General features: G+C 44.1%; 5 protein-coding genes and 1 long non-coding RNA gene across 7 annotated transcripts; 4 read left to right on the plus strand and 2 right to left on the minus strand.

Annotated features, from left to right (window-relative positions):
* Positions 1-41: 41 nt before the first annotated feature.
* Positions 42-3,718, plus strand: LOC135432780 (ribosome biogenesis protein BMS1 homolog). The gene is made up of 2 exons (XM_064688608.1): positions 42-1,902; positions 1,967-3,718. The coding sequence occupies exons 1-2, from the start codon at positions 111-113 to the stop codon at positions 3,658-3,660; spliced, it is 3,486 nt and encodes a 1,161-aa protein (XP_064544678.1). The 5' UTR covers positions 42-110; the 3' UTR covers positions 3,661-3,718.
* On the minus strand, positions 3,713-6,159 carry LOC135432783 (myosin-9). Its single transcript, XM_064688611.1, has 5 exons — positions 5,941-6,159; positions 5,373-5,864; positions 5,093-5,318; positions 4,266-5,036; positions 3,713-4,202 (listed from the first exon to the last, which is right to left on the minus strand). The coding sequence occupies exons 1-5, from the start codon at positions 5,943-5,945 to the stop codon at positions 3,924-3,926; spliced, it is 1,773 nt and encodes a 590-aa protein (XP_064544681.1). The 5' UTR covers positions 5,946-6,159; the 3' UTR covers positions 3,713-3,923.
* A 99-nt stretch (positions 6,160-6,258) lies between these two features.
* Fit2 (Fermitin 2) lies at positions 6,259-9,273 on the plus strand. 2 transcript variants are annotated; one of them, XM_064688610.1, is made up of 2 exons: positions 6,259-6,600; positions 6,653-9,273. In XM_064688610.1, the coding sequence occupies exon 2, from the start codon at positions 6,822-6,824 to the stop codon at positions 8,943-8,945; it is 2,124 nt and encodes a 707-aa protein (XP_064544680.1). In that variant the 5' UTR covers positions 6,259-6,600; positions 6,653-6,821; the 3' UTR covers positions 8,946-9,273. The 2 variants fall into 2 exon arrangements, with proteins under 2 accessions (XP_064544680.1, XP_064544679.1); XM_064688609.1 differs by having other exon boundaries at positions 6,681-9,273.
* A 102-nt stretch (positions 9,274-9,375) lies between these two features.
* Positions 9,376-10,439, plus strand: PIG-C (phosphatidylinositol glycan anchor biosynthesis class C). Its single transcript, XM_064688617.1, has one exon. It carries the CDS (start codon positions 9,415-9,417, stop codon positions 10,273-10,275), a length of 861 nt encoding a protein of 286 aa, XP_064544687.1. The 5' UTR covers positions 9,376-9,414; the 3' UTR covers positions 10,276-10,439.
* Positions 10,440-10,909: 470 nt separating this feature from the next.
* Positions 10,910-15,118, minus strand: ZnT63C (zinc transporter 63C). Its single transcript, XM_064688615.1, has 7 exons — positions 14,982-15,118; positions 14,278-14,464; positions 14,086-14,210; positions 12,990-13,087; positions 12,414-12,927; positions 12,110-12,344; positions 10,910-12,052 (listed from the first exon to the last, which is right to left on the minus strand). Exons 1-7 carry the CDS (start codon positions 14,993-14,995, stop codon positions 11,861-11,863), a joined length of 1,365 nt encoding a protein of 454 aa, XP_064544685.1. The 5' UTR covers positions 14,996-15,118; the 3' UTR covers positions 10,910-11,860.
* A 5,850-nt stretch (positions 15,119-20,968) lies between these two features.
* On the plus strand, positions 20,969-21,589 carry LOC135432803 (uncharacterized). Its single transcript, XR_010436969.1, has 2 exons — positions 20,969-21,109; positions 21,213-21,589. It is a non-coding gene; the product is annotated as an uncharacterized LOC135432803 (long non-coding RNA).
* Positions 21,590-22,672: the final 1,083 nt, after the last annotated feature.

Below are 22,672 nucleotides of genomic sequence, written 5' to 3' on the forward strand. Positions count from 1 at the left end.
TGTCAAATCCCTATGTCTAGCTTGGTATTAAAATACCAAACTGTTTCACTTCGCCGCTAGCACGTGCAAAATAAACAGTTGCGGAATTTTACTTTATTTTGTTTTAAATAATGGCCGATGATGCTGGCCAGGACAAGCGCAAACAGCACCGCGCACGCCAGTCTGGCGTCAAGGCGGACAAGAAGAAGGTAAAGGCCAAAAAGGACGCCAATCAAAAGGAACCTGAGCTGACTGCGCGCCAACGTAATCCAAAAGCGTTTGCCATCAACTCGGCCCAACGTGCGGAGCGCAATTTCCGACGCAAAGAGGATCTAACGGCCAAGAAGCAGCACATACCCGTCGTCGACCAGACACCCGATGAGCCGCCACCTGTGCTGATTGCCATTGTGGGCCCACCCAAAGTGGGCAAAACAACGCTCATCAAGAATCTGATCAAGAGCTTCACGCGCACCAATGTTACGGACATACGTGGTCCGATCACCATAGTCACCTCAAAGAAGCGCCGCATTACCTTGCTGGAGTGCAACAATGACATCAACTCCATGATCGATGTGGCCAAGTGCGCGGATCTGGTGCTGCTGCTCTGTGATGCCAGCTATGGCTTTGAAATGGAGATTTTCGAGTTCCTCAATATTTGCCAGGTGCACGGCATGCCCAAGATTATGGGTGTGCTGACGCATCTGGACATGATCAAGAATCCCAAACAGCTGCGTAAACGGAAAAAGGAGCTAAAGCATCGCTTCTGGACGGAGGTCTACGACGGCGCCAAGCTCTTCTATCTGTCGGGTCTTCTGCATGGCGAGTATTTGCGCAATGAGATCAAGAATCTGGGTCGGTTTATATCTGTCATGAAATTCCGGCCACTACAGTGGCGCGGTGCGCACAGCTACCTTCTGGTGGATCGTGTGGAGGATATAACCAACACGGACACGGTGCGCCGCAACCCCAAATGCGATCGGGAAGTTGTCCTATATGGCTATGTGCGCGGTGTGCCGCTCAAGCAGGAGCACATGGTGCACATTGCTGGCCTGGGCGACGCACGCATCGACGAGCTGAGCCTCATACCTGATCCGTGTCCACTGCCGGGCACAGAGAAGAAGCGTAGCCTGTTGGAAAAGGAGCGTCTACTCTATGCACCCATGTCGGGTGTGGGTGGCATTGTATACGACAAGGATGCGGTCTACATTGAACTCCAAGGATCACACTCGCACAAGCAAAAGACGGCCGAGGCCACGGAGCAGGAGGCGCTAGTCAACAAGCTGATAGACAAGAAAACCACCATGGATGAGCAGATTGAACAGCAGGAATTCCGGCTCTTTTCAGACAGTGCGCCTATTAAGTCCAAAGATTTCAAAAGCGAAGATGAAGCCGAGGCCGAGGCTGAGTCAGATCAGGAAGATGACAACGATGCAGATGATTCGGGGCTGGACGCAGCCTCCGGCGATGAAGACCAGCCTGACGAATTTGCGGCCGATGATTGGCGTGACGAAAACAGCGACGAGGACGAGCAGATGGAACAGGTTAGTGACGATGCGTCCTCTGGCGACGAGGAGTATCAAAGTTTGGCAGATGTCAAAGGAGCCACGGCACCCAGCGATGGCTCCGACGACGAACATGATGAAGCACGCATCCTGGCCAGCAACATGAGCTGGAAAACAAATATGGCGCAAAAGGCCCGCGATGCTTTTTTGCAACGCCACTCGGAGTCGCGCAATCTGATGCGTCTGGTTTATGGAGTATACAATCAGGGCGAAGTCAACAGGCAGCAGCAAGAGAACGCCGACGATTCTGAGGAGGAGTTGGGCGGTCTGTTTCGCGTGGCCACCAAAAAGCAAACCGAACTGCAGAAGGATAAGGACATACGCGACAAGGATGAGCGCTGCTTCTTCGAGTATCAAAGCGGTAAGTGTGGCAAATATTTTAAGCTAGGCTAGACTAGACTAGATTATAACTTTTCCCGCCTCAGATGCTACCCGAGACTGGCTATCCGACTCAAACAAGGAGCTAATTAAGAACTGCTTTGTGACTGGTAAATGGAAAGCTTCGGAGGATGCCGAAAATTTGCTCAAGCTGGATGACATGAGCGATGCGGATAGTGAGGTGTACGGCGACTTTGAGGATCTGGAGACGGGTGAGCAGCACAGCGGCAAGCCGAAAGCAGCGATCGCTGAGGATGAGCCAAACGATAATGAGGCAGCTGCTCCAGCTGCTACGGCTGCCAAACGTAAAATGACTCGCGTGGAGGAGGAGAATCTGACAAAAACCGAGCTGATGGCCAAGAAGCTAAAGCTGAAGGCCAAATTCGATGCAGAGTACGACAACAGCGGAGAGAAGGCTGGAGACGATGGCGGCCGCATCACTGGCGATCATTCCTTCTACGAGGACCTCAAGGCAGAGGCGCAGAAGCAAAGCGAGCTGAACAAAAGTGAATTCGCACAACTGGACAACGAACTGCGTATTCAAATCGAAGGCTACCGCGCCGGCCTATATGTGCGCCTGGGCTTTAAAACAATACCTGCGGAGTTTGTGGAGAATTTCGATGCCAGTTATCCTGTGCTGGTGGGAGCACTCAACATGACCGAGGAGAATGTGGGCTATGTCAACTGCAAGGTTAAGAAGCATCGTTGGTACAAGAAGATCCTCAAAACGGGCGATCCTCTTATCGTTTCAATGGGCTGGCGTCGCTTCCAAACGGTCGCCATTTATGCCAAAGTGGAGGATAACCTGAGGCATCGTTATCTGAAATATACGCCCAATCATGTGACCTGCAGCATGACCTTTTGGGGTCCAATAACGCCGCAGAATACTGGCTTCTTGGCGCTGCAAACGGTGCGCCAGGATCAGGAGGAAATGAAGCGTTTGGGCTTTCGCATTGCCGCCACAGGCTGCGTTACCGAACTGGACAAATCGTCGCAGATCATGAAAAAGCTTAAGCTCGTGGGACATCCATTCAAGATCTACAAGAACACGGCGTTCATTAAGGACATGTTCACCTCATCCTTGGAGGTGGCCAAATTCGAGGGCGCCAAAATCAAGACCGTATCCGGCATACGCGGCCAAATCAAGAAGGCGCATCACACGCCCGAGGGCTCCTATCGTGCAACATTCGAGGACAAGATTCTGCTGAGCGATATTGTCTTCTGTCGTACCTGGTTCCGTGTGGATGTGCCACGTTTCTATGCTCCCATCACATCGCTACTGCTGCCACCAGAGCAGAAGAGCCAGTGGCAGGGCATGAAGACTCTGGGCCAGTTGAAGCGGGAGCGAGCACTCCAGAACGAGGCACAGCCGGATAGCATGTATACAGATATTGTACGCAAACCGAAGATCTTCCGCCCGCTGGTCATACCCAAGGCACTGCAGCGTGCGCTACCCTATAAGGATAAGCCCAAGCTGGCGCCAGAGAATCCTAGGCAAGCGCTCGAACGCGTTGCCGTTATCAACTCGCCCTACGAGCAGAAGGTGGCCAAAATGATGAAGATGATCGAGACCAACTACAAGGATAAGCGCCAACGCGAACGCAAGGAAACCAAGCAGCGTATGCAAAAGTTCCGAGCACAAAAACGTGACGAAGAAGCCTCCAAAATGAGACGGCAGAAGGAGCTGCGCAAGAAGGTCTCCCGGGCCATCAGCAAGATGCGTGGCAGAAACAATAAATGATAGGTAATAGGATAAGCTTGAAAATAAATTTGTACAATTTAAAATGCTTTAAACACAACTCGCTTTTACTTGCTCTACGGCGCTGGAGCAGGTGCAACACGCACTGAACCAAATCCTGGCACAAATGGGCACGCCATCCATATGGACCAGCACTTGTCCAGCAATTGCTGCACATGCTACGGCTGCCGCGCTTTGCAGAGCTCTTTACTTGGAATCAATTAAAAAATATAACTTAACGCAGTCTAGAAAAAGAAAAACTGAAACTAGTCCTCATCCTTGTTGTCATCGATGACCTTGAGCGCGGCGAGCAGTGCATGCTTGCGACTGGCAACCATTTGGCCACCACCGGAAGCTCCAGAGGCGCCTGTCGAGGAGATGCTGCTCCGCTTCTTCTTGGCGGGATCATCGCGCATGTTGCTGCCCGAGTTCGGGCGACAATGTATGTCCAAGAAGCTCTCGCGTTCCTTGTAGTCATCAGAGATTAGCTTTCGCAAGCCAGACACATTCTCCTTCATGCTGGGCGCACGCAAATTACCCTTTTGCTGTGTTAATGGAATAGTTACTATATAGTTAATGGCTACTTAAGAGGTCATTTAATTAGTTACCAAGCCTGCTTTGGTTGGGGGCTTTGGTGATTCTTCGTCGTCCTCGTCATCTTCATACTCCTCCATCTCGAGCATCTCAGCCAGTTCACATTTTGTATCCAAGTAGGGGGCATATTCATCAGTTGGAGACTCCTCCTCTTCGGTTCCATAATCTTCTTGGTCCATGTTTCCGTACTTTTTGGCATCGCCATCTTCCTCATCCTCTTCTTCATGCTCGGAATCTTCTTCGAAGTCATATTCCAGTGTTTTTGTTAGTGCCTCCAGTTTATCGGCAGCCGCATCGGCTGCTGCAGTGTGCTTGGCACTTATATCGTTATCCCGGCGCTTACTTGTCAGACTGCTCCGCGCATTGCTGCTCGCAAGAGTGGATACACTGCCGCCAGCACCGCTGCGCAGGCGAGGATTGGGCTTGGGCTTAGACGGATTTATCATTTGGCTGAGACGGGACGGATTGCTTGAATTGTTGGCCAACGGCTTGGGCAGGGTGGTGGCCGGTGGCAGCGTCAATTTGGCGCGTGTTGGCTTGTCCTTATCCTGAGCATCCGGCACTTGGGCAAGGTTCTTCTCCTCATCGGCATCATCCTTCTCAAAGTCAAAATTTGAATCGGTCTCCAGAACGTCAGTCAGCGCATTAAATTCACTTTGGTTGTTCTTCTCAATGGCCTTGTCCAGCATTTCCAGTGACTTTTCCAGTTTCTCAATTTTGTCCGAATCCTCGACGGCAGTCAGCTTGGTGCGACGACCAGTGGCCAAGGGATTAGCCTTGTCAACCTGCAGTTGCGAGCATATAATAAAGTTAAATAAGTAGATGTTTATTTCGGACTAACTGTGAACTCCTCCAGCTTGCGATAGCCGCTAATTTCGAGCCTGGCCTTCTCCAGCTTCAGCATGACCTCCTTGCATTTCTTCTGTTCGTTGAGCAGCTGCTGACGGAAGTTCTTTGATTCCAGCTGCACCTTGCGTGACATTAGCTTCATATCGTTATCTTTCTCTTGCAGGCGCTGTTCCAATGAGCGCAGCTTATCCTGCAGCTTTTGGCGCTCGTCCAGGTTTCTGCAAAGCAACATATTAGTTCCAACGATTCTCTTTAGCTCAATAAACACTTACTTGTCCCTGATGAGCTGGCTAAAGTGTCTGTTCTGGTCGCTTAGCGTTAGAATCTGTGCCTCCTTTTGCTTGAGCTTCGCCTCCAGCTCCTTGTTGGCGGCTTGCACGTTGCGATGTTTGGTCTGCCAGACGCGCAGCTCCTCGGCATGCGAATGCAATAGCTGCGGCAGCTCTGCTCCGGTATTCTCATATTTGTTTAATGCCATCGACTGGCGCTTGTGCATGGTGCGCAGCATGCGATTCTCATGCGCCAAATTGGATATCTCTGCCTGGGCATCGGCCAGCTGGTTCTGAAAGGTTTTCGCGCGCAAATTGCGCGCCGACATTACGCGCTGATGTATTTCACTGGTGGGATTGTTGGGCACCATCGAGGGCTGACGGAGGCCATTGGCTGCCTTCAAGCCGCGCGCCGGCTGCTTGCGTTGATAGATCTGGCTGGCGGATTCGCGTGAGCTAGCCGAGTAAAGGCTTTCACAGCTTTTTGCCGGCAACCTGAGAGTTGCGAGTTGAGGTTGGGGTTGAGGCTCAATGGTGATGTGGTGCGGACCGCTTGGATACGGATACTTACGACATGGTGTTCTTATTCCACGCGAGATTCAGCACTAAAGGTCGATGCGGACTTGTGGCGATACCATCAAAGTGCACACACAGGGTGCAATTTATTTTATTTTGTTGCGCAGAAAAGTTGTATTTATTGTAACGTGCTTTCTTTTTATGTGTAAATATTGTTAATGCTGGATTCGAATGTCGGTATTGGGTATGTGTTGCCGGCTGTTCAGCTGTCGATTTATAACTGAAAATTGACTGGCTGCTGCTGTGGTAACGAATTTCTCGTTTGTTTATTGTTTGTTTGTACAAAATCATTGAAAACTCTAGCCTTGGGGCTGGTTAAATCTGTAATCCGTTGCCATGACAAACAAAAAACGGCAGTTGGCGCACATGTAACGGTACTGGCTAATCGCTAAACAAAAATTTGCCTATCGATTGGCGCGGAGCTGGCAACTTGTTGCGATTTGCAAAATGGTTCGCTCATCTAGTTCGCATGGACCAGCCAACTGGTTCTGCGGTGAACGGCAACAGCTCTCAATTGAACACCGAACGGCGAACACTGGGCGCTTTCTATTTCAATGCATTTTCATTAATTGCTCCAGTTTCTTAAGTGAAAATCAATCAATGCAATTGCGCGCATCCGGAAGTATTACGACATATGTAGCGTGCCCGCATTAAAGTGTGTAGTTGAAATTGAAAGAAATCGTTTAAATAACTCTATTATTAAACAGCTGCAACACAAACTCATCTCATTTGTAGGCGAACCCAACGCACGTAGGCGCCGCCACAAGGACGTTTGAGGCTGTCAGCCGGAGAGCGGCTGCAGATTAAGGGCACATTTGACGTCAGCATCCACAATAAACAGCAAAAGAGAAAAAAAGAACAGAAGAAAGTGTCGCAATGATTCACGTTGGCGAAAACTCATGGAATCTGCGAATATTCATAACGGATCTGGCGCTGGAGCGCACGATGCGCGTGCGCGGCGATCAGCACTTGGGCAGCATATTGCTGCAGCTGGTCGATCCAGAGAATCCGAAGGACTGGTCCGATCATGCGCTCTACTGGCCGGCCAAGAACGTTTGGCTAACACGCACACGCGCCACCCTCGACCAGTGCGGCGTGCAGGCGGACAGCTTGCTGCACTTTACGCCCATGCACAAGGTGCTGCGCGTCCAGTTGCCGGATCTGCGCTATATAGACTGTCGCGTGGACTACTCGGCGAAGACGTTCGGCGCTGTTGTGAATCTGTGCAAGCAGTTGGACATACGCTATCCGGAGGAGCTGTCGTTATGTAAGCCGCTCGAGGCGGAGCATCTGAAGAAGAACTTTGCCCAGCTGCCGCATCTGAAGCGTGTGCCCATAGCCGAACCGGATGGCACCACATATCTGCAACCGGCACCAGATACCAACTCGTTTGTGCCCATCAATTCGGGCTTTAATGGCGGCAGCAACGGCAGCCTGGACAAGCCATCGGCGCCAGGTCTGTTCTTCTGTGCGCCGCTGTCGCCGCACAATGCCGCAGGCAGGCGGTCACCCACGCCTCATACGCCCGGCAACTGGAAGCCTAGCCAAACTGGCTACGGCACCTACGACTCTTCCTCTAGTCTGGGCGATTTTCAAGAGAACTTGGCCAGCTCGCCGCATACGCCCAGTGCGGATGTGCGCGCTCGCCTATTGCGACCCAAATCGCTGGTGGAGAAGGCACGCCTCAATGTCGGCTGGCTGGACAGCTCGTTGTCCTTGATGGAGCAGGGCATACGGGAATACGATACACTGTGCTTACGTTTCAAGTACTATACGTTCTTTGATATGAATCCCAAGTACGATCAGGTGCGGATCAATCAGCTGTACGAGCAGGCCAAATGGTCCATACTGAACGAGGAGCTGGATTGCACCGAGGAGGAGACGCTTATGTTTGCCGCCCTGCAATTTCAGGTGAATCATCAGGTGGACATGCAGCCGCTGGCAGCCATTGACTCGGGTATTGAGACGTCCAGTCAGGAAAACGATGATGATGACATCGATTCCGCGCTCAATGAGCTGCAGATCACACTGGAGGGTAGCAATGCACACGATCCGGTTAATATCACACGCATACCGGAACTCTCAGATTATCTGCGCTTCCTCAAGCCCCAACGTTTTACGCTGAGAGGCTACAAACGATATTATTTTATTTATCGCGACTTGCACTTGCATCTTTACAAGACGGCCGAGGATTCGCGATGCACTGCCCCCGCGATTACCATCAATTTGCGCGGCTGCGAAGTCACACCGGACGTGAATCTTGCGCAGGGGAAATATGCCATACGGCTGGAGGTCTCGCCCGAGGACCATCATGGACCAAACAGCGAGGTCTGGGTGCGTTGCGAGAACGAGCAGCAGTACGCCAAGTGGCTGGCCGCCTGTCGGTTGGCGGCCAAGGGTCGCTCCCTGGCCGACAGCACATACGAGAGCGAAGTCGATGGCATCTTGTCGCTGCTTCAGATGCAGCGACCCGTGCACGGCGTACATGTCAACATTGATCCGCGGAACGTTGATGCTGTGGACTATCTGTCACCCAAGATGCTGCGCAAGCTGTCCGGCAAGGCGGTGCAGCGCATTCTGGAGGCACATGCCAATGTGCGGGAGCTGACGCTGCTAGAAGCCAAGCTAAAGTACATACAGGCCTGGCAATCGCTGCCCGACTTTGGCGTCTCGCTGTTCATCATCAAGTTCGATGGCCATCGGAAGGAGGAGCTGCTGGGCGTGGCTCACAATCGCATTATGCGCATGGACCTGAGCACTGGAGATCACATCAAGACCTGGCGCTACAACAGCATGAAGGCCTGGAATGTCAATTGGGGCATAAAGTGCATGATGATACAGTTTAATGACGAGAATGTTGTCTTCTCTTGCCACTCCGCCGACTGTAAGGTGGTCCACGAGTTTATAGGCGGCTACATTTTTATGTCCATGCGCTCAAAGGATAACAATCAGACGCTGAACGAGGAACTCTTTCACAAGCTGACGGGCGGCTGGTCGTAAATTCGATATTTTTCTAATTTATAGGAATCTTTTGTTGTTGACAGTGGCCTTGCTTAGAGCCCATTTTTATAACCTGACGAATGTCCCTAATCAACTGTTGGACTCACAATATTAAGGCAATGTTGCTGGATCATTTTCCCAATTTTTTGACGGATGCCTTTTTAAGCGTTTTTCTTAACTAATCCTGGATGGATTCTAACTGATTTTAACTGAAAGTCTACAATACTAGCCAAGGGCGCTTTTGCCTTCCTAACTTTAATAACTGAGCCTTTATACAACTAACTCTTAAGCAAAAATAAAATAACGCATTCTAACAAATAGAATGACTCTCATATTTGAACTTGACTACGCGCCTTTATGTTATCGATAGCACGATAACAAAATGGAAGCTGCACCTGATATCGATAACTGTATCAGCTGTTTGGTTGTAAACAAACCGTTTGTCAATGTTTTTGGTACCGAATAAAAAATGGCAAAAACCACGTACGGTAAACGAAAGCCTTGGGTCAAGAATCTCTATTCAAACCGCGAGTATCCGGATAACTATACGGATGTGAGTTTCCTAAAAGACTTGCGCACAAATCTTCACGTGCGCCTGTACACTTTCGGCGAGGCTGTTGCCGGCATAACTGTGCTAAACAATCAAATCTCGTGCATAACCGGATTTCTGATACTCTACCATATGATGCTGGTCGAAAGTGTCGCACCCACTAGTATATTGGTGCCCACGTGCATCATTACTGGCATCGGGTATTTGTTCTATCGCGGCAGCAGGCTCAGCATGAAGCTATTGGGAGAGGATTCCAAGACGCTGGTCACGGTGCTGCTCTTTGGCTACATCTTTTCACCCATGCTGCACACATTGACCCAGGCCATTAGCACGGACACCATATATATGACGACTTTCTTTATGATGCTCTTCAATCTGATGTTCTCCGACTACGGCCTAGATGTGGCCATGGTCTCCAAGGCCATATCGCTGAATGCGGCCATATTCGGCGCCATCTGTCTGGCCTCGCGACTGTCCACGTCGTATCACGCCTTTGTTCTGCTCGTCGAGGCGGCGATCTTCTTTGTGCTGTACCCCATAATGATAGCAGCCACATGGCACCCGCTGTGCATGGTGCCCATATTTATCATATGCTGCACGGCGCTATATAATATATCACGGCCGGTGCTGTATCTATATGCCTGCAGCACGCTCTTCATCAACTTTGTCTGCCCGTTTATATTTGTGAGGCATCAGCGCCACAAGTTCAACATTCACGGTCCCTGGGACGAGGCAATTGTTGAGGAGAACACCGAACAGAATCTAGACGAGAATTTATAGCGCCAGCTACGCTTCTCAGAGATGCAATGCATCGATGACGGGGAGCACGAGCCAGAGCACTAAACATATATCTTCACGCTTAATTTAAATATTTATCACACTCATAGCTGAGTCCACATTCCATGTAAAGAGCCTTTCTAATTAATGTACATTTTTTTTTTTAATTTCAAATTCACATTTAATTCAAATTGTACATAGAGACATTTCCACTGTAAATAAAATCCATTTTTGTATTAAAATAAATTTATTAAACCTCGAAGAATAAAAAAAAAAATTAAATTTCTATTTACAAATGAAGTTTAGATGCACAATCAAACTAGAAGGGCTTTCGCAAGGCTATAATAATAAAGCTATCGACCGAAAATAAAATAATTTGTATTGGTTTTCATTTGTATCATTTAATTATAATAGTTATGTTTGATGTAGGCATATATACAAACATAAACGCAGACAAATTGGAACAATCATAAAATAATACAGCATTTATCGAATTAATGACAAAGTTGAAAATCGCTTAAATTAAATGAAGTCTTAATTGCCATTGCAGTAAAAACCTTTTTACATTTAGCATTATAATAAAACTACTAAGAATAAGAAACTAATGCCTAAAGCTTGCGTACATAAACAGTATGTATTTTTGTTTTATTTTATTTTCCTTTCATCGAATTTGCATATGATAATACACTAGGTATTTGTAATTCTATCAACTTTTCGCTAAACATTCGCACTAAACGCGCCCAACGGCCACTGTCTTTGATCATTAACTATATATATATAACTACTAAATACAATATATATTTTGTTGTTTTCGTTTCATGTATAAACTTCTTCAAAATGTAAAAAACGTACATATGCTTAATTGTTGTTAATGTTGCTTTGGACTTAATGCTAAAATTAACTATTTTTTGTGTTATTATATATGTTTTTTGTTTTTCTTGTTAACGCTATCAACATCCCATATAATCATTTATTATACGAATGACATTTCAACTGCATGTTTTTCGCGGCTCTAAGTCTAAAGATTTTTTGAATTGAATTAAGCTAGCACAGAAAATCAAATGAAATACGCTGTGTGGGTTGTGTCTGTGCAGTGGTGGGGTGGGTGGGGCTTCACAAAAACACAGACACGCTCGATATTTTGTTTTAAACTAGACTCGCGCAATAACAACATCGCTCAGAACCTGCACTTGGCCACGCCTCAAATCTAATGGCCCTATATGTAAATTCTACTAAAGAACAGTTTAAGTTGCCAAGAAGAATGCGTGTTATATATATATAAGAAAAAAGCCCAACACGACAGTCTCCGTCCTCCTTTTCAGGTTTAAAGCGCCACCTCATCCCCGTTGCGCGTGCAGGCGCCGCCGCTGAGCTTCACCTGCTCATGGCAATGCTGCTCGGCGCGCAGCTGCAGTTCGCGGCGTCGTTGTGCGGTTAGCGAGAGACTTGGACTGGCATCGCTGGCCGCGATGACTCTGGAAGTTGCTTGACTGTTTGGCTCGTAAAATATATCACGTGTGGATGTGGTTGGGCTTGTGGCAAAGTGTACTTGATGTTGTTGTGCTGGCTGCCGCTGCTGTTGCTGTTGTCAGACTATTTCATTCTTTGGCGTTGGCTCCGCAGATCCTGTGACAGCGCTGCCATTGCTTATCGCTTGGTTGCCACTGGCGGCGGCGGCGGCGGCTTCTAGCAGCGAGCCGGCCTCAACATCGCCAGCCTGGCGTGCCGCATTGCGTTGGCGGCACATGTACGGCGAATTGGTCGGCGAGGGCAGTTGATTCTGTAAGGGATTAAAGTTAATAATGCTGCAGCAAAAGTCAAGTTAATATCCAATTACCAATTTGTTGTTGTTTTGGCAGCAGGTGGCCTTCACGCAGCCCTCGTCCGTGGTGGGGCAGTCGAGGGCACAGCAATCGGAGCCGCTCATGTTAATGCTCGAGGTGCCATCGGACATATTGCAGCCCTCAATCTCACTGAACTCCGGCTGTATGGTAGTCGAGTGTATGCCCTCATTGTGGAAGAACTCCTTGACCTTCTCGGCTATCTTCATATACTCCGACAAGTTGCGACAACTGCGGCAAATGATAAGAATATTATTTTATAGAGGCCATCAATGATGCTGTCGACTGCGTCCACCCTACCGTATGTGCGCGGAGGCGATGATGCGATCGCCGGCCAATTGCCAGACATGAAACTCGTGCACGGCCAGCACGCCGTCGACCTTCTCCAGGAGACGCTTCTGTATGGCATCCACCTGAATGTGCGTGGGCACCGTTTGCAGCAGAATAAGCGCAGATTCACGCAACAGCGGCCACACAGAGTGCAAGATGAGTGCTACCAGCACAATAGACAGAGCCGGATCAATGTACAAGCGATACTGCCAGTCGCTCTTCCAGACGACCAACGCGCTGACCACGACAATGACGCTGCCCAGAGCATCGCTGAGCACGTGCAGAAAGGCGCCACGCATGTTCATCTGGCCGGGATCATGGCTGTGACCGTGACTGGACTTCTTCACCTGCTTCTCCTTCTGCTTCTCATAGGCATAATCGTTTTGCTCATCCTCGCCCTCGTCCATGTTGGCCAGCTCCGTGAGGCGGCTGTGATTGCGCGTCAGACCACCGCCATGCGAGTGTCCATGATGACCGCCGTGCTCTAAAGGTATTTAAATTGATTAAATTCTTGATAGACAGTTGATTAATATACAGTATACGCACCATATAGGAGACAGAGGCCAATCATATTGACCAGCAGACCCAGTATGCCCACAATAAGCAGCAGCTCAGGTTTATGTATGGGCTCCTGCTCGATGAATCTGTTGGAGAAAATTGGAATGTAAGTTGAGTTTTGGTAAGTAAAATAACATTTAATTTGGCAATAACAGACTTAAGCTCTGTTAAGCCGAAAACTGTAAGCAAATGGCGTGCTGTTTTTTTATATTAAAATGTTAATCCGCAGGTCTTGGTGAGTGGAATAACATTTAATTAGGCAATAGCAGATTTCAGCTATGTTAAGCCGACAACTGTTAGCAAATGGCGTGCTGTTGTTTTTATTAAAAAGTAAATCGATTGAGGACAGTTTAATATGAGGTAAGTCTAGATAATTAATGTTTTAACATTTGTATGCTTAGATATCCAGTGAACCTAATAAAAACGTATTGAACGTAGTGTTTATATTTAATATCCAGTTCTAATGATAAGCTCAAGCGTGTGCCATATATTGGATTACCTTATTGTTGACAGAACAACATAAAGGAAAGTGAGAACATTTGCTAAAGTAAATACTGTTAGCAAATGATTTACGGCAATAAATTTGTTCTGATTTGTGTAAATGATATGCAACTAAATTGGACTGAACTGGTTTATAATATTTGTAATCTTATTGCGGCGATTCCGGGTCTACCGCGCCCAGCTCTACGGCGCTAATCATAGCTATTTGAAAGCAAAGAAGAAGAGCTTGCACGTTTATACAATCGTCTGGCGTATAAAAACGCGCATCGTAAAGTGGCAAGAAATATGCACGCGGCATGCAAATGGAAACGCTGCGAATAACAAATGGCGAATATCGAAAAACGTAAACTAAAATAAAGATAACAAAATAAACGAATGACTAACAACAACAACAATAAATAACAAAAACAAATTCAAGAAAATGTGAACACACACGAAACGGTGACAAGGCGAAATGTTCAAATTGCGCGCTGGGTGTGCGAAGGCGTTGACCACGACAGCAGCAGCTACACACACACACACACACACACACGCACACACAGACAGACACATACACAGGTACATATGGGCACAGGTGCCTCACCTTTTGCAAGCCTCAATTGTGATGCTGAAGCAGAGCGCGACCAGAAACACAGCATTGACCAGAGCGCCCAGAACCTCGGCGCGTGCCCAGCCGAATGTGTTCTTAGACCATTTTTTGGGTGACATCTGTTGGGATCGAGAATACATATTAGTTAGGCTATAATAAAGGCATATAGGCAGATATAGTACGCACCTTAACTGAGAGGAATGATATGACCAGGGCGGCTATATCGCCCAGCATGTGAAAGCTGTCCGCGACGAGGGCCATCGAGTTGGTCACATAGCCGACTATGATTTCCACAAAGAAGAAGAAGGCCGTCAGCCACATCATCGAGAGGAGGCGGCATTTTTTGCCCGAATATTTGGACATCTTGGAGAAACTGAAAGAAGGCAAACAAAGCGGGAAACATACATTAAAATTTGCACAGGCAATTTTGAAGGCGTAGAAGATCGTTTGGATAAATATATAATACTTAATATAGATACAATACTAGATTAGTATATACTTGGAATATACACCATAATCTTTGACTATATAGTTAATTATTTAAAAAAAACACGCCCACACAATGCGTTCATTCACCTTTCGATTCTAAATTCGATTAAATTCATAGCCTATTTGTTTTCTTCGGAAAATCTTTTGTAAACAAATTTGTTTGGCAAACAACAAATTGAATGCATTCAATTGTCACACAGAAAAAAGAAAAGTTTTTAACTGAGATTTGATTGAATGAAAAATAGATAAAATGGGAAAACAATTTAGGCAACGCATGAATGCGCTTTGCCAATGGGCTTGGCTTGTTCCTGAGTTGTTTTTGTTTTATAATGCTTGACTGGAGCAGTGGACAGCTCTTTGGACTCTGATTGATTGATTGATTGATTTGAAGCAAAACTTACGCAAAGAACTTCATTTGGTTGCAGGATTTCTGGGACACAGAAGCTGCCGCTGCTGCGTTGCCTCTGCGTGTGGCTTATAGACTGTTATGTGGCAGCTTCACTTGTATTATATATAGATATATGTATATATATAATATATTATTACTAAGAAGCGGGCTATCGACTGGCGTTGCAGCAGCAGCAGCAGCAGCAGTTTTTTTTTTTTTTTTGTGTAAACATATACAAATTATACAATACAATTTCAACTGAAACGAACGAAATACAAAGAGCCGCGCGCACAGACGACAATAAACTTGTCGTCAAGCGGCAGGGTAACTCTGAGTGGGGCGGGGCGGGGGCGGTTGGATGTGGGCTGAAAAAGGGGGGTGAGGGTGGTAAGGGTTGGAGCAGCAGCTTGTTGTTTTTGTGCTGGTAGCTAAGAAAACAATTTGTATACTCCCATTTTTGCGATCAGCCGTTGACTAAGCAACCAAACAAAGCAAGTAAAAGTGGGCTCTAGCCGGGAGTAGCCGACTGGGAGATACCCTGTACACTCTAGCTTCCCTCTATACACGAACAAACACACGCCGCAAGCTGAGAACTTATACGATGGCAGTTTCTTCCAGTTGCCCCTTATTATATGTAGATATTTCCTACTAACTTGGCTGGTTAAAGTTCGATCCTTATAATATCCTTATAATTCTTATAATTTCAGCGCTCATATCTGGCACCCAAAGGGGTGTATATGCCAAAGAGCAAGGTTCTACTCTAAGAAATTTGGGGTCTTTCCAATGTTGGGCAGAAAAACAAGTTTAGCTCTCAATTGTTGAATTATGATCGAATTAAGCTCAAAAAACCATGTCTCCGATTTATATTTATTTATAAATTATACAAATGGAAGCAGACATAGGGATATAGGGAGATAAACTCGTTCTGTAGTTAAAGAATCAGAGAGCCTCTGTTATGCCTAAATCGACTCAGTTGTCCCAGTCAACAAATTTTTATATATACACATATATGAAGAAAGCTTCTCCGGACTATATACCTCTGACATACATTTGCACAAATAGAAAAACAAGATACCCTTTTAGTCAGTCTTTAAGTTGAAGGCAAGCACTTGGGACATGCATCATCCGCTGCACGCCAAAAACAGAATTCCCAACAACTAAAATTGATTTTACAATCTCCTACGTAGTTTTTTCCGTCTTGTGTCGCATTATCTTGGCACACGAGACGCGAAAAAAATATGTTAACTATCTTTTTTCTTTTGCTCTGGTACATGCGATAGAACAATGAGTAACTAGCTAACTCTTATCTTGTCTAATATTTGCTTTTATCGTGTTATCAGTTGGTGCTAAATGCCCGTCAACGAGTAGATAAAAATCTGAAGTAGACCCCCGACCCACAGCGCGGCCATCGCTAATTTTAAGCTTGTGCGACGAAAAAAGCTTAGTGAATGAACGAAGCTGAAATACACTTACAGATATAAGACATAATAATATAGATAAAGAGTATATTCCCTATTTAATAGAACCATATTTAAACACCATCAAGGTGCAGCAAATTATCTGTTCAGTCTGTTCAAGGATCTCTCAGTTCTATCAACTCGATATTGTCTACACCTTGGCTTTCGTTCAAAGCTTGAACTTGTTGCGAATTTTAGCACATCAAGAGACCAGCGTTTGCTAATGTTAAGTTACGCAAATAAAGCTAAGTGAATGAAAGAAATATATATATAAAATAATATATATACAAATTATATTCCATATTTAATAGATTCAGGTATTAAACCTAAACCAAAGCACAAGGAAATTATTTGTTTAGCCTGTTCAAGAACCTCACGTCTGCCACTTGCTCAAAGCTTAAACTTGTTGCGAATTTTAACACAACAAGCAATGATCGTGGCATACATATTGTATTCTATCATTAACGACTCACGACATAGGTTTCAAGTATATGAGAATACGATTTGATAGCATATGATATAGCAGCTCGTAGTTCAACATATTAAAATCATAGTTAAAGCTCGCATATGGAAGATATCTTAGAAAAGATAAAGAGTTACATAAAAGAACTAAGTTTTCGACTAACTGTTTCCACATATAAAATTGAGTGTCTATGTATGAGCTTTTTAATATCAATAGTTACTACATTGGAAACGTATACGCTTTATAATATCCAGAGTTCTTGAAAGATCTCGGTTCTATACCAAATTCCATCAAGGCAGCCTATCGGCCTGTCAGTAGGCATATATGTAAGCCCTACAGGCTAGTTGTGTCTACATAAATTCATGACGCCTGACATATGAAAATGATAAAACCCTTTTGAAGAGTAACCGCCAGCAATTGCTCGGGTTTTGGTGGGTTGGTTGGTTGGAAACTGCGGAAAAGTGCCAGTGGAGATTGGGAATACATAATTACTAAATACAATGCGATTACTATGTTGCCTAGCTAATTGTGCGATAAGTATGCTATTGTTATATATTTATAGATATATGCATATGTAAATATACATGTGTTTACATATGTATATGTAAATATGTTTAGGCTAACAAACTTTGCTTCACTTTGATATAAATTAGAATCTAAGGTTCATAATACTTAACAAAGTTAAGGTATTACTTTGTTTCTTCTTTTAAAAACGTTTCAATTATACTTAAAGCAGGAAAATGTTGAGCATGCTCAGCTATGATGTATCCTGTATAATGTTTTAGAGCTATTCGCTTAGAGAAACCAAAAATCAAATGATATTTCTCTAGGCTCATTAAGTCTCTTAAAGTTCACAAAAATAAGCTTGCAAATGTCAGCATTATATGTTTTTTTTTTTCACATGCATAGACTCTTTTCCCACACTTCAATTTCTATAGGGTATAACAATAAATTAGACGCGATTTTGTATATATTTTTTTGGCAAGGCATAAAAAGTCTCGAAATTAACAAAATTATATAAGTAAATGCACAAAGTAAAAGTGAGTGAAATATCGGAGTTGAAAAAAACGAAAGCAATAATTAAGGCAGATTTGTTGTGTTTTCTCAGCTTGTGACATTGATTGGCTATAGATTTGGGCTATTTTATTTTTAGGTATTGCTCAACGCGATATTTTAACTAAACTTAGTGACTTTTAAGGTAATGGCAAGCAGCTCTCACCTGCACACTCGATTAAACACTGGCCAACGCCTTTGGCCCGGGCCTTGGAGCCTCGAGGCTCTTACGGACATGACTCTAGCTGATAGCACCAATCTATTAAGCCTTTGAGCCACTGTCCGATAGCGACGTTGACAAAATATTCGATGCGGACGTGTCTGGCAAGCCAAAAAGGGTAGCTCAGCTGCCCGACGAGCCGAGTAAACGGCGATCGACGGGCAACAACATGGCCAAGTTAACAGAGAGAAGACAACTCGAAAGTGGGGGAGGGGCTAAGTGGTAAATACTTTAACCAAAAGTAATGAGGGAAGGGAGGGGGAGTGGCAGCTACTACTAACACATTTAGTGTGGCGTCCCCATTGATGAAATCGACATTTCACCTAGTTAGCTCTCGCATTTGACTTCATGGTTATGTCAGAGCCGAAACGAACCAACCAGTTTTTTTTTTTTTGGCACGTGATTGTTTTAACCAAACACGAAATGTTGAGAATCAGAGCTTCAAAAACACATGTAATATGTGTATAATAGAAAAATAGTAATTACTAAATTTCAACTGCACTTGACCATGGCGAAAAAAAAAAAGTAGCCCTCAAGCGTCAGCCACGTGCTGCCTGCTAAATTGTTACATTCCGATATATAAATATATACTATATGTACACATATATATATATATATAGTATAGCTAGTCAATCCAATGCCATTTCGTAGCGCTTCTATTTATTATTTTTATGAATTTCCGGCTGCACAGCGCTTTGTTTGGCTAAGCACAAGGATAAATTCGTTCGTTCGAAATACGTTTTTATACCCTTTCCAGTGGGTACTTTAGTTTTGTCATTGAGCTAACTCAGCATTTGCGACTAAGATCGAACTACTTTAAGATATAGAAAAAAGACTGCGGAGCGATAAAAAGAAAGGTGGCTGGTTCGAATCGCTCTGTTGTTTCGGTTGTTGTACGGTGTGAACCCGAATTTAGTTAAACATCAAATCACATTTCATGCAAACCTTACTTTGTTTTTATATACATATATGTGTATGTGTGTGTGTGAGCGTGTGTGTTAGTGTATGCATGTATGTATTCATTTATGTATATATGTATGTATGCATGTGTGTTTTCTAATACCAAACGTACCCCAAGCTTATTTGTCGCTGTGCTGCAAATTTAAATGAAACGAATTTCTTCCAAGTGCTCTTCTCCTCGATTCTCAAGAATTCAAGTAGGCTCTGCAGTTTTTCATGCTAAGCTAGTAGTGTAGTGCTTTTTTTTTGGTTGTTTTTTTTTGTATGTATGTATGCATGTTTGCATGTATGTATGCATGTATGTATGTATGTGTGTGCATGTATGTATGCATGTATGTAGGTAGGTATGTATGTATGTATGTATGCATGTATGCATGTATGTATGTAAATAAATAAAACGAATTACTACCAAGTGCTCTTCTCTTCCATTCTCAAGAATTCAGGTAGGCTCTGCAGTTTTTCATGCTAAGCTAGTAGTAGAGTGTTTTTTTTGGTTGTTTTTTTTTTGGTATGCATGTATGTATGTATGTATGTATGTATGTATGTATGTATGTATGTACATATGTGTGCATGTATGTATGCATGTATGTATGTATGCATGTATGCATGTATGAATGTATGTAGGTAGGTATGTATGTATGTATGCATGTATGTATGTATGTATGTATGTACATATGTGTGCATGTATGTAGGTATCCGGACATGTTTTCATACATGTACGAATGCATGCATGCATTTTTGCCTATTTGCAAAACAAACATGCATACATGTACGTGTAAACATATATATGCAAACCTAAAACTTTGCCAAAAAAATCGTTGAACCGCATTTCTACCGAGGAAGCTTGGGCTCTACGAAAAGTGTGAAACACCCCAAAAATGAATTTGGACATTTGGATCTTTGAAAAGGGCACCTTTTTCAAACGTTTTTCGAAATTTTTCCACACATGCGGGTGGAATTTCCCTACAATGAAAATTTCAGCTTCCTAGCTAACATTTGCCCTTTGTACTGAAAGTATTGCTAATCGTAGATATTTTCACATTTAAAGTACGGGCTAAATTTGATATCCACCTGAAATAGTCATCTGCCAAACATGGTTAGATTAATGCAATGGTTGGGAACAAAGTTATTTCTGCTTTAGGACAGAGTCTTCCTCAAACGCTTTTATTTAGAGAGAGTTCCGGGTTTGAACCGACTCTGATTAAACTCAGTCTATAGCCTTGATAGCCTATCGGTACTCAACGTACATATACATTTATATATATAGGTACTTCAATCTTTAGCTTTATAAATAAATATCTGTAGCACGTGATGTGCCTACGCATTTATTACGCCAATTAAACATGCAGCGCACATGCAAATGCTGCACACACACATTTGCATATGCTCATGCACGTAAAACACACACATACACACACACACACACAAGCACATCTGTGATTTAAGCCGAGCCGGGCCGGGTCACAATTGGGTTACAATATTCTAGGTCATGTTGCTTAATTGGCCGCTCTGCATTTGCATGAATGTGTGTGTGTGCGAGTGTGTGTGTGATAACTGACTTTCGTACATGTTGAACTTTTGGCATATGCCATGTTGACTTTGTGCCCTTTAGCCACCCCCCCCCCCCCTCCCTCCGTCGTTATTGTGGCAACATTTGATAGGCCTCTTGGCAACCTGACCAGCATAATCTGCTCTGCGATAAGAACTGTTTTTTTTTTTTTTTGTGGGTTTGTAGAGCTTAAGACATGACCTACAAAAAACCAGTTGATTTGACTTTATCAACGGATTGCGCCTCGATGCCAGTTTGATAAGTAATTAGAAGTTAAGTTGAATTCCCAAAAACAAAGCGATGTGATAATGAATTCTCTGGAGTGCTATTAAACAAGAAATCTAGATGATATTATTATTGACAATTGATTATAATAATATATTATCATTAGCATTATATATTATCTAACATATTATCATTGAGTATTGTTTAGTTGGAGGTGAGCAAAGTAATGTATCAGTTAGTTTATATGAGTTAGCCAATTGACGAACAAAGTGAACATGGATAAATTAATAACTATTAATTTTAATCTATTAACTTAGAAAAAGTGACCATGGCGACTTATCAACACATTAATATTAAGCATTTGTTATGTTCAAGAGACCATGGAGGACCTCATATAGGTGCAATAAACCTATCCAACTAGGCTCCAGGGGACCATGGAGGACCCCTTAAACTTGCAGTACATCTATCTACATATAAATATGTGTCCATGGAGGACACATATCCACATATATGATGCATTTGTTGTGTTCAAGAGGCCAAGGTTCAAGAATATGTTACATTTGATATGTTTCCAAGTAACCATGGAGGACATTTGCATAGATTCTGCTTAATATTATTACAGACAAGTCCAAACTAGGAGAAGTTATTAGGGATTATAATAAAATAAAACGACGCAACGAGCTGGAAACCAAAAGCCTTGTTTTTAATTTGACTGCAAATCCTGCTGCCACTCCAATAAATCGTTTGCTCGGGCAACATTTTGGTGTGCTGCCAGAGCAATAAGCTGGCACGACAATAAAAAGCGAATCAAATAATTACTTTAATTACAAAATTGCAAAATTACGGGTACCAACAATGGCGGAAATTGTGCCACCAACAATACTTTTTTATATACAATTTTTCTTTTTTAACAACAACAAAATGTAAAAAGAAGCGCCATCAACTACGCCGCTGACAATTAACCCGTTTTTCCTTCGCTGCAGCGCGGAAAAGCGCAAAAGGCTCACAAAAACAAATATACATATATATATATATGGGAGACAACTGAAGCGTCTGCCCGCGGGCAAGAGAGGGGCGAGAGGAAGGGAGTGGGACGGTGGTGTTGCGCAAAAGTGGGGCAGGTAAATGAGTTTTGATTTATTTATGCAAATTCTGTGGCACGTTGCAGGGACAAAGAAAGAGAGAGAGGGAGAGAGAGAGGGGGGAGATGGGAGGGGGTACGAGTGGGCGTGGCATTGGATGGATACTTTATATACATACATATACACAATCAAACCTGCTGACCCAATTCGCGCTAGAGTAGCCAAATGGTTCCCGTCAACAGCAACAACTCTTTGCAATGACAGCCAAGAGCTTGCAAGCTGCAGCGACATTTGTATCATATATGTATACATATATATATATATATACATATATATATATATATATATATATATATGTACATCCTCCTTATAAGTCAAGGCTCTCACTTTTCAGAGATATGGAAGATTTGTAAGGACCCAAACTAAAGTAGCGCACAACTGCTGTTAGCAACAGCTGTTGACCAAAGCTGTTAAAAATAGCTGTTAACACTAGCTGTTGAAAATAGATGTTAACAATAGCTGTTGACAAAAGCTGTTAGCAATAGCTGTTAGTAATAGCTGTTAACAATAGCTCTTGCTCCCTAAATCAAAGAACTGTTGTATTTAACACAAAATTTTTTTTTCCTCCAATCTTATTTAAAATTTAATATTTATTTCAGAGACTTGCGTTAAAACTTAATGAACATGTGTTTGGT

Source organism: Drosophila montana, unplaced genomic scaffold (assembly GCF_035044405.1).
Source record: "Drosophila montana isolate Dmon_TW-CO22-7 unplaced genomic scaffold, ASM3504440v1 contig_3213_1, whole genome shotgun sequence".
NCBI classification, from domain to species: Eukaryota; Metazoa; Arthropoda; class Insecta; order Diptera; family Drosophilidae; genus Drosophila; species Drosophila montana.

Coding starts and splice junctions, on each gene's coding strand:
- LOC135432780 (XM_064688608.1), top strand. CDS start 111: ATGGCCGATGATGCTGGCCAGGACAAGCGCAAACAGCACCGCGCACGC. Junction 1,903..1,966: donor CTTCTTCGAGTATCAAAGCG/GTAAGTGTGGCA, acceptor TTCCCGCCTCAG/ATGCTACCCGAGACTGGCTA.
- LOC135432783 (XM_064688611.1), bottom strand. Junction 5,319..5,372: donor AGCCAGCTCATCAGGGACAA/GTAAGTGTTTAT, acceptor GTTGCTTTGCAG/AAACCTGGACGAGCGCCAAA. Junction 4,203..4,265: donor CCCCAACCAAAGCAGGCTTG/GTAACTAATTAA, acceptor CCATTAACACAG/CAAAAGGGTAATTTGCGTGC.
- Fit2 (XM_064688610.1), top strand. CDS start 6,822: ATGATTCACGTTGGCGAAAACTCATGGAATCTGCGAATATTCATAACG.
- PIG-C (XM_064688617.1), top strand. CDS start 9,415: ATGGCAAAAACCACGTACGGTAAACGAAAGCCTTGGGTCAAGAATCTC.
- ZnT63C (XM_064688615.1), bottom strand. Junction 12,345..12,413: donor ATCGCCTCCGCGCACATACG/GTAGGGTGGACG, acceptor CATTTGCCGCAG/TTGTCGCAACTTGTCGGAGT. Junction 12,053..12,109: donor GCCAAAACAACAACAAATTG/GTAATTGGATAT, acceptor AATCCCTTACAG/AATCAACTGCCCTCGCCGAC.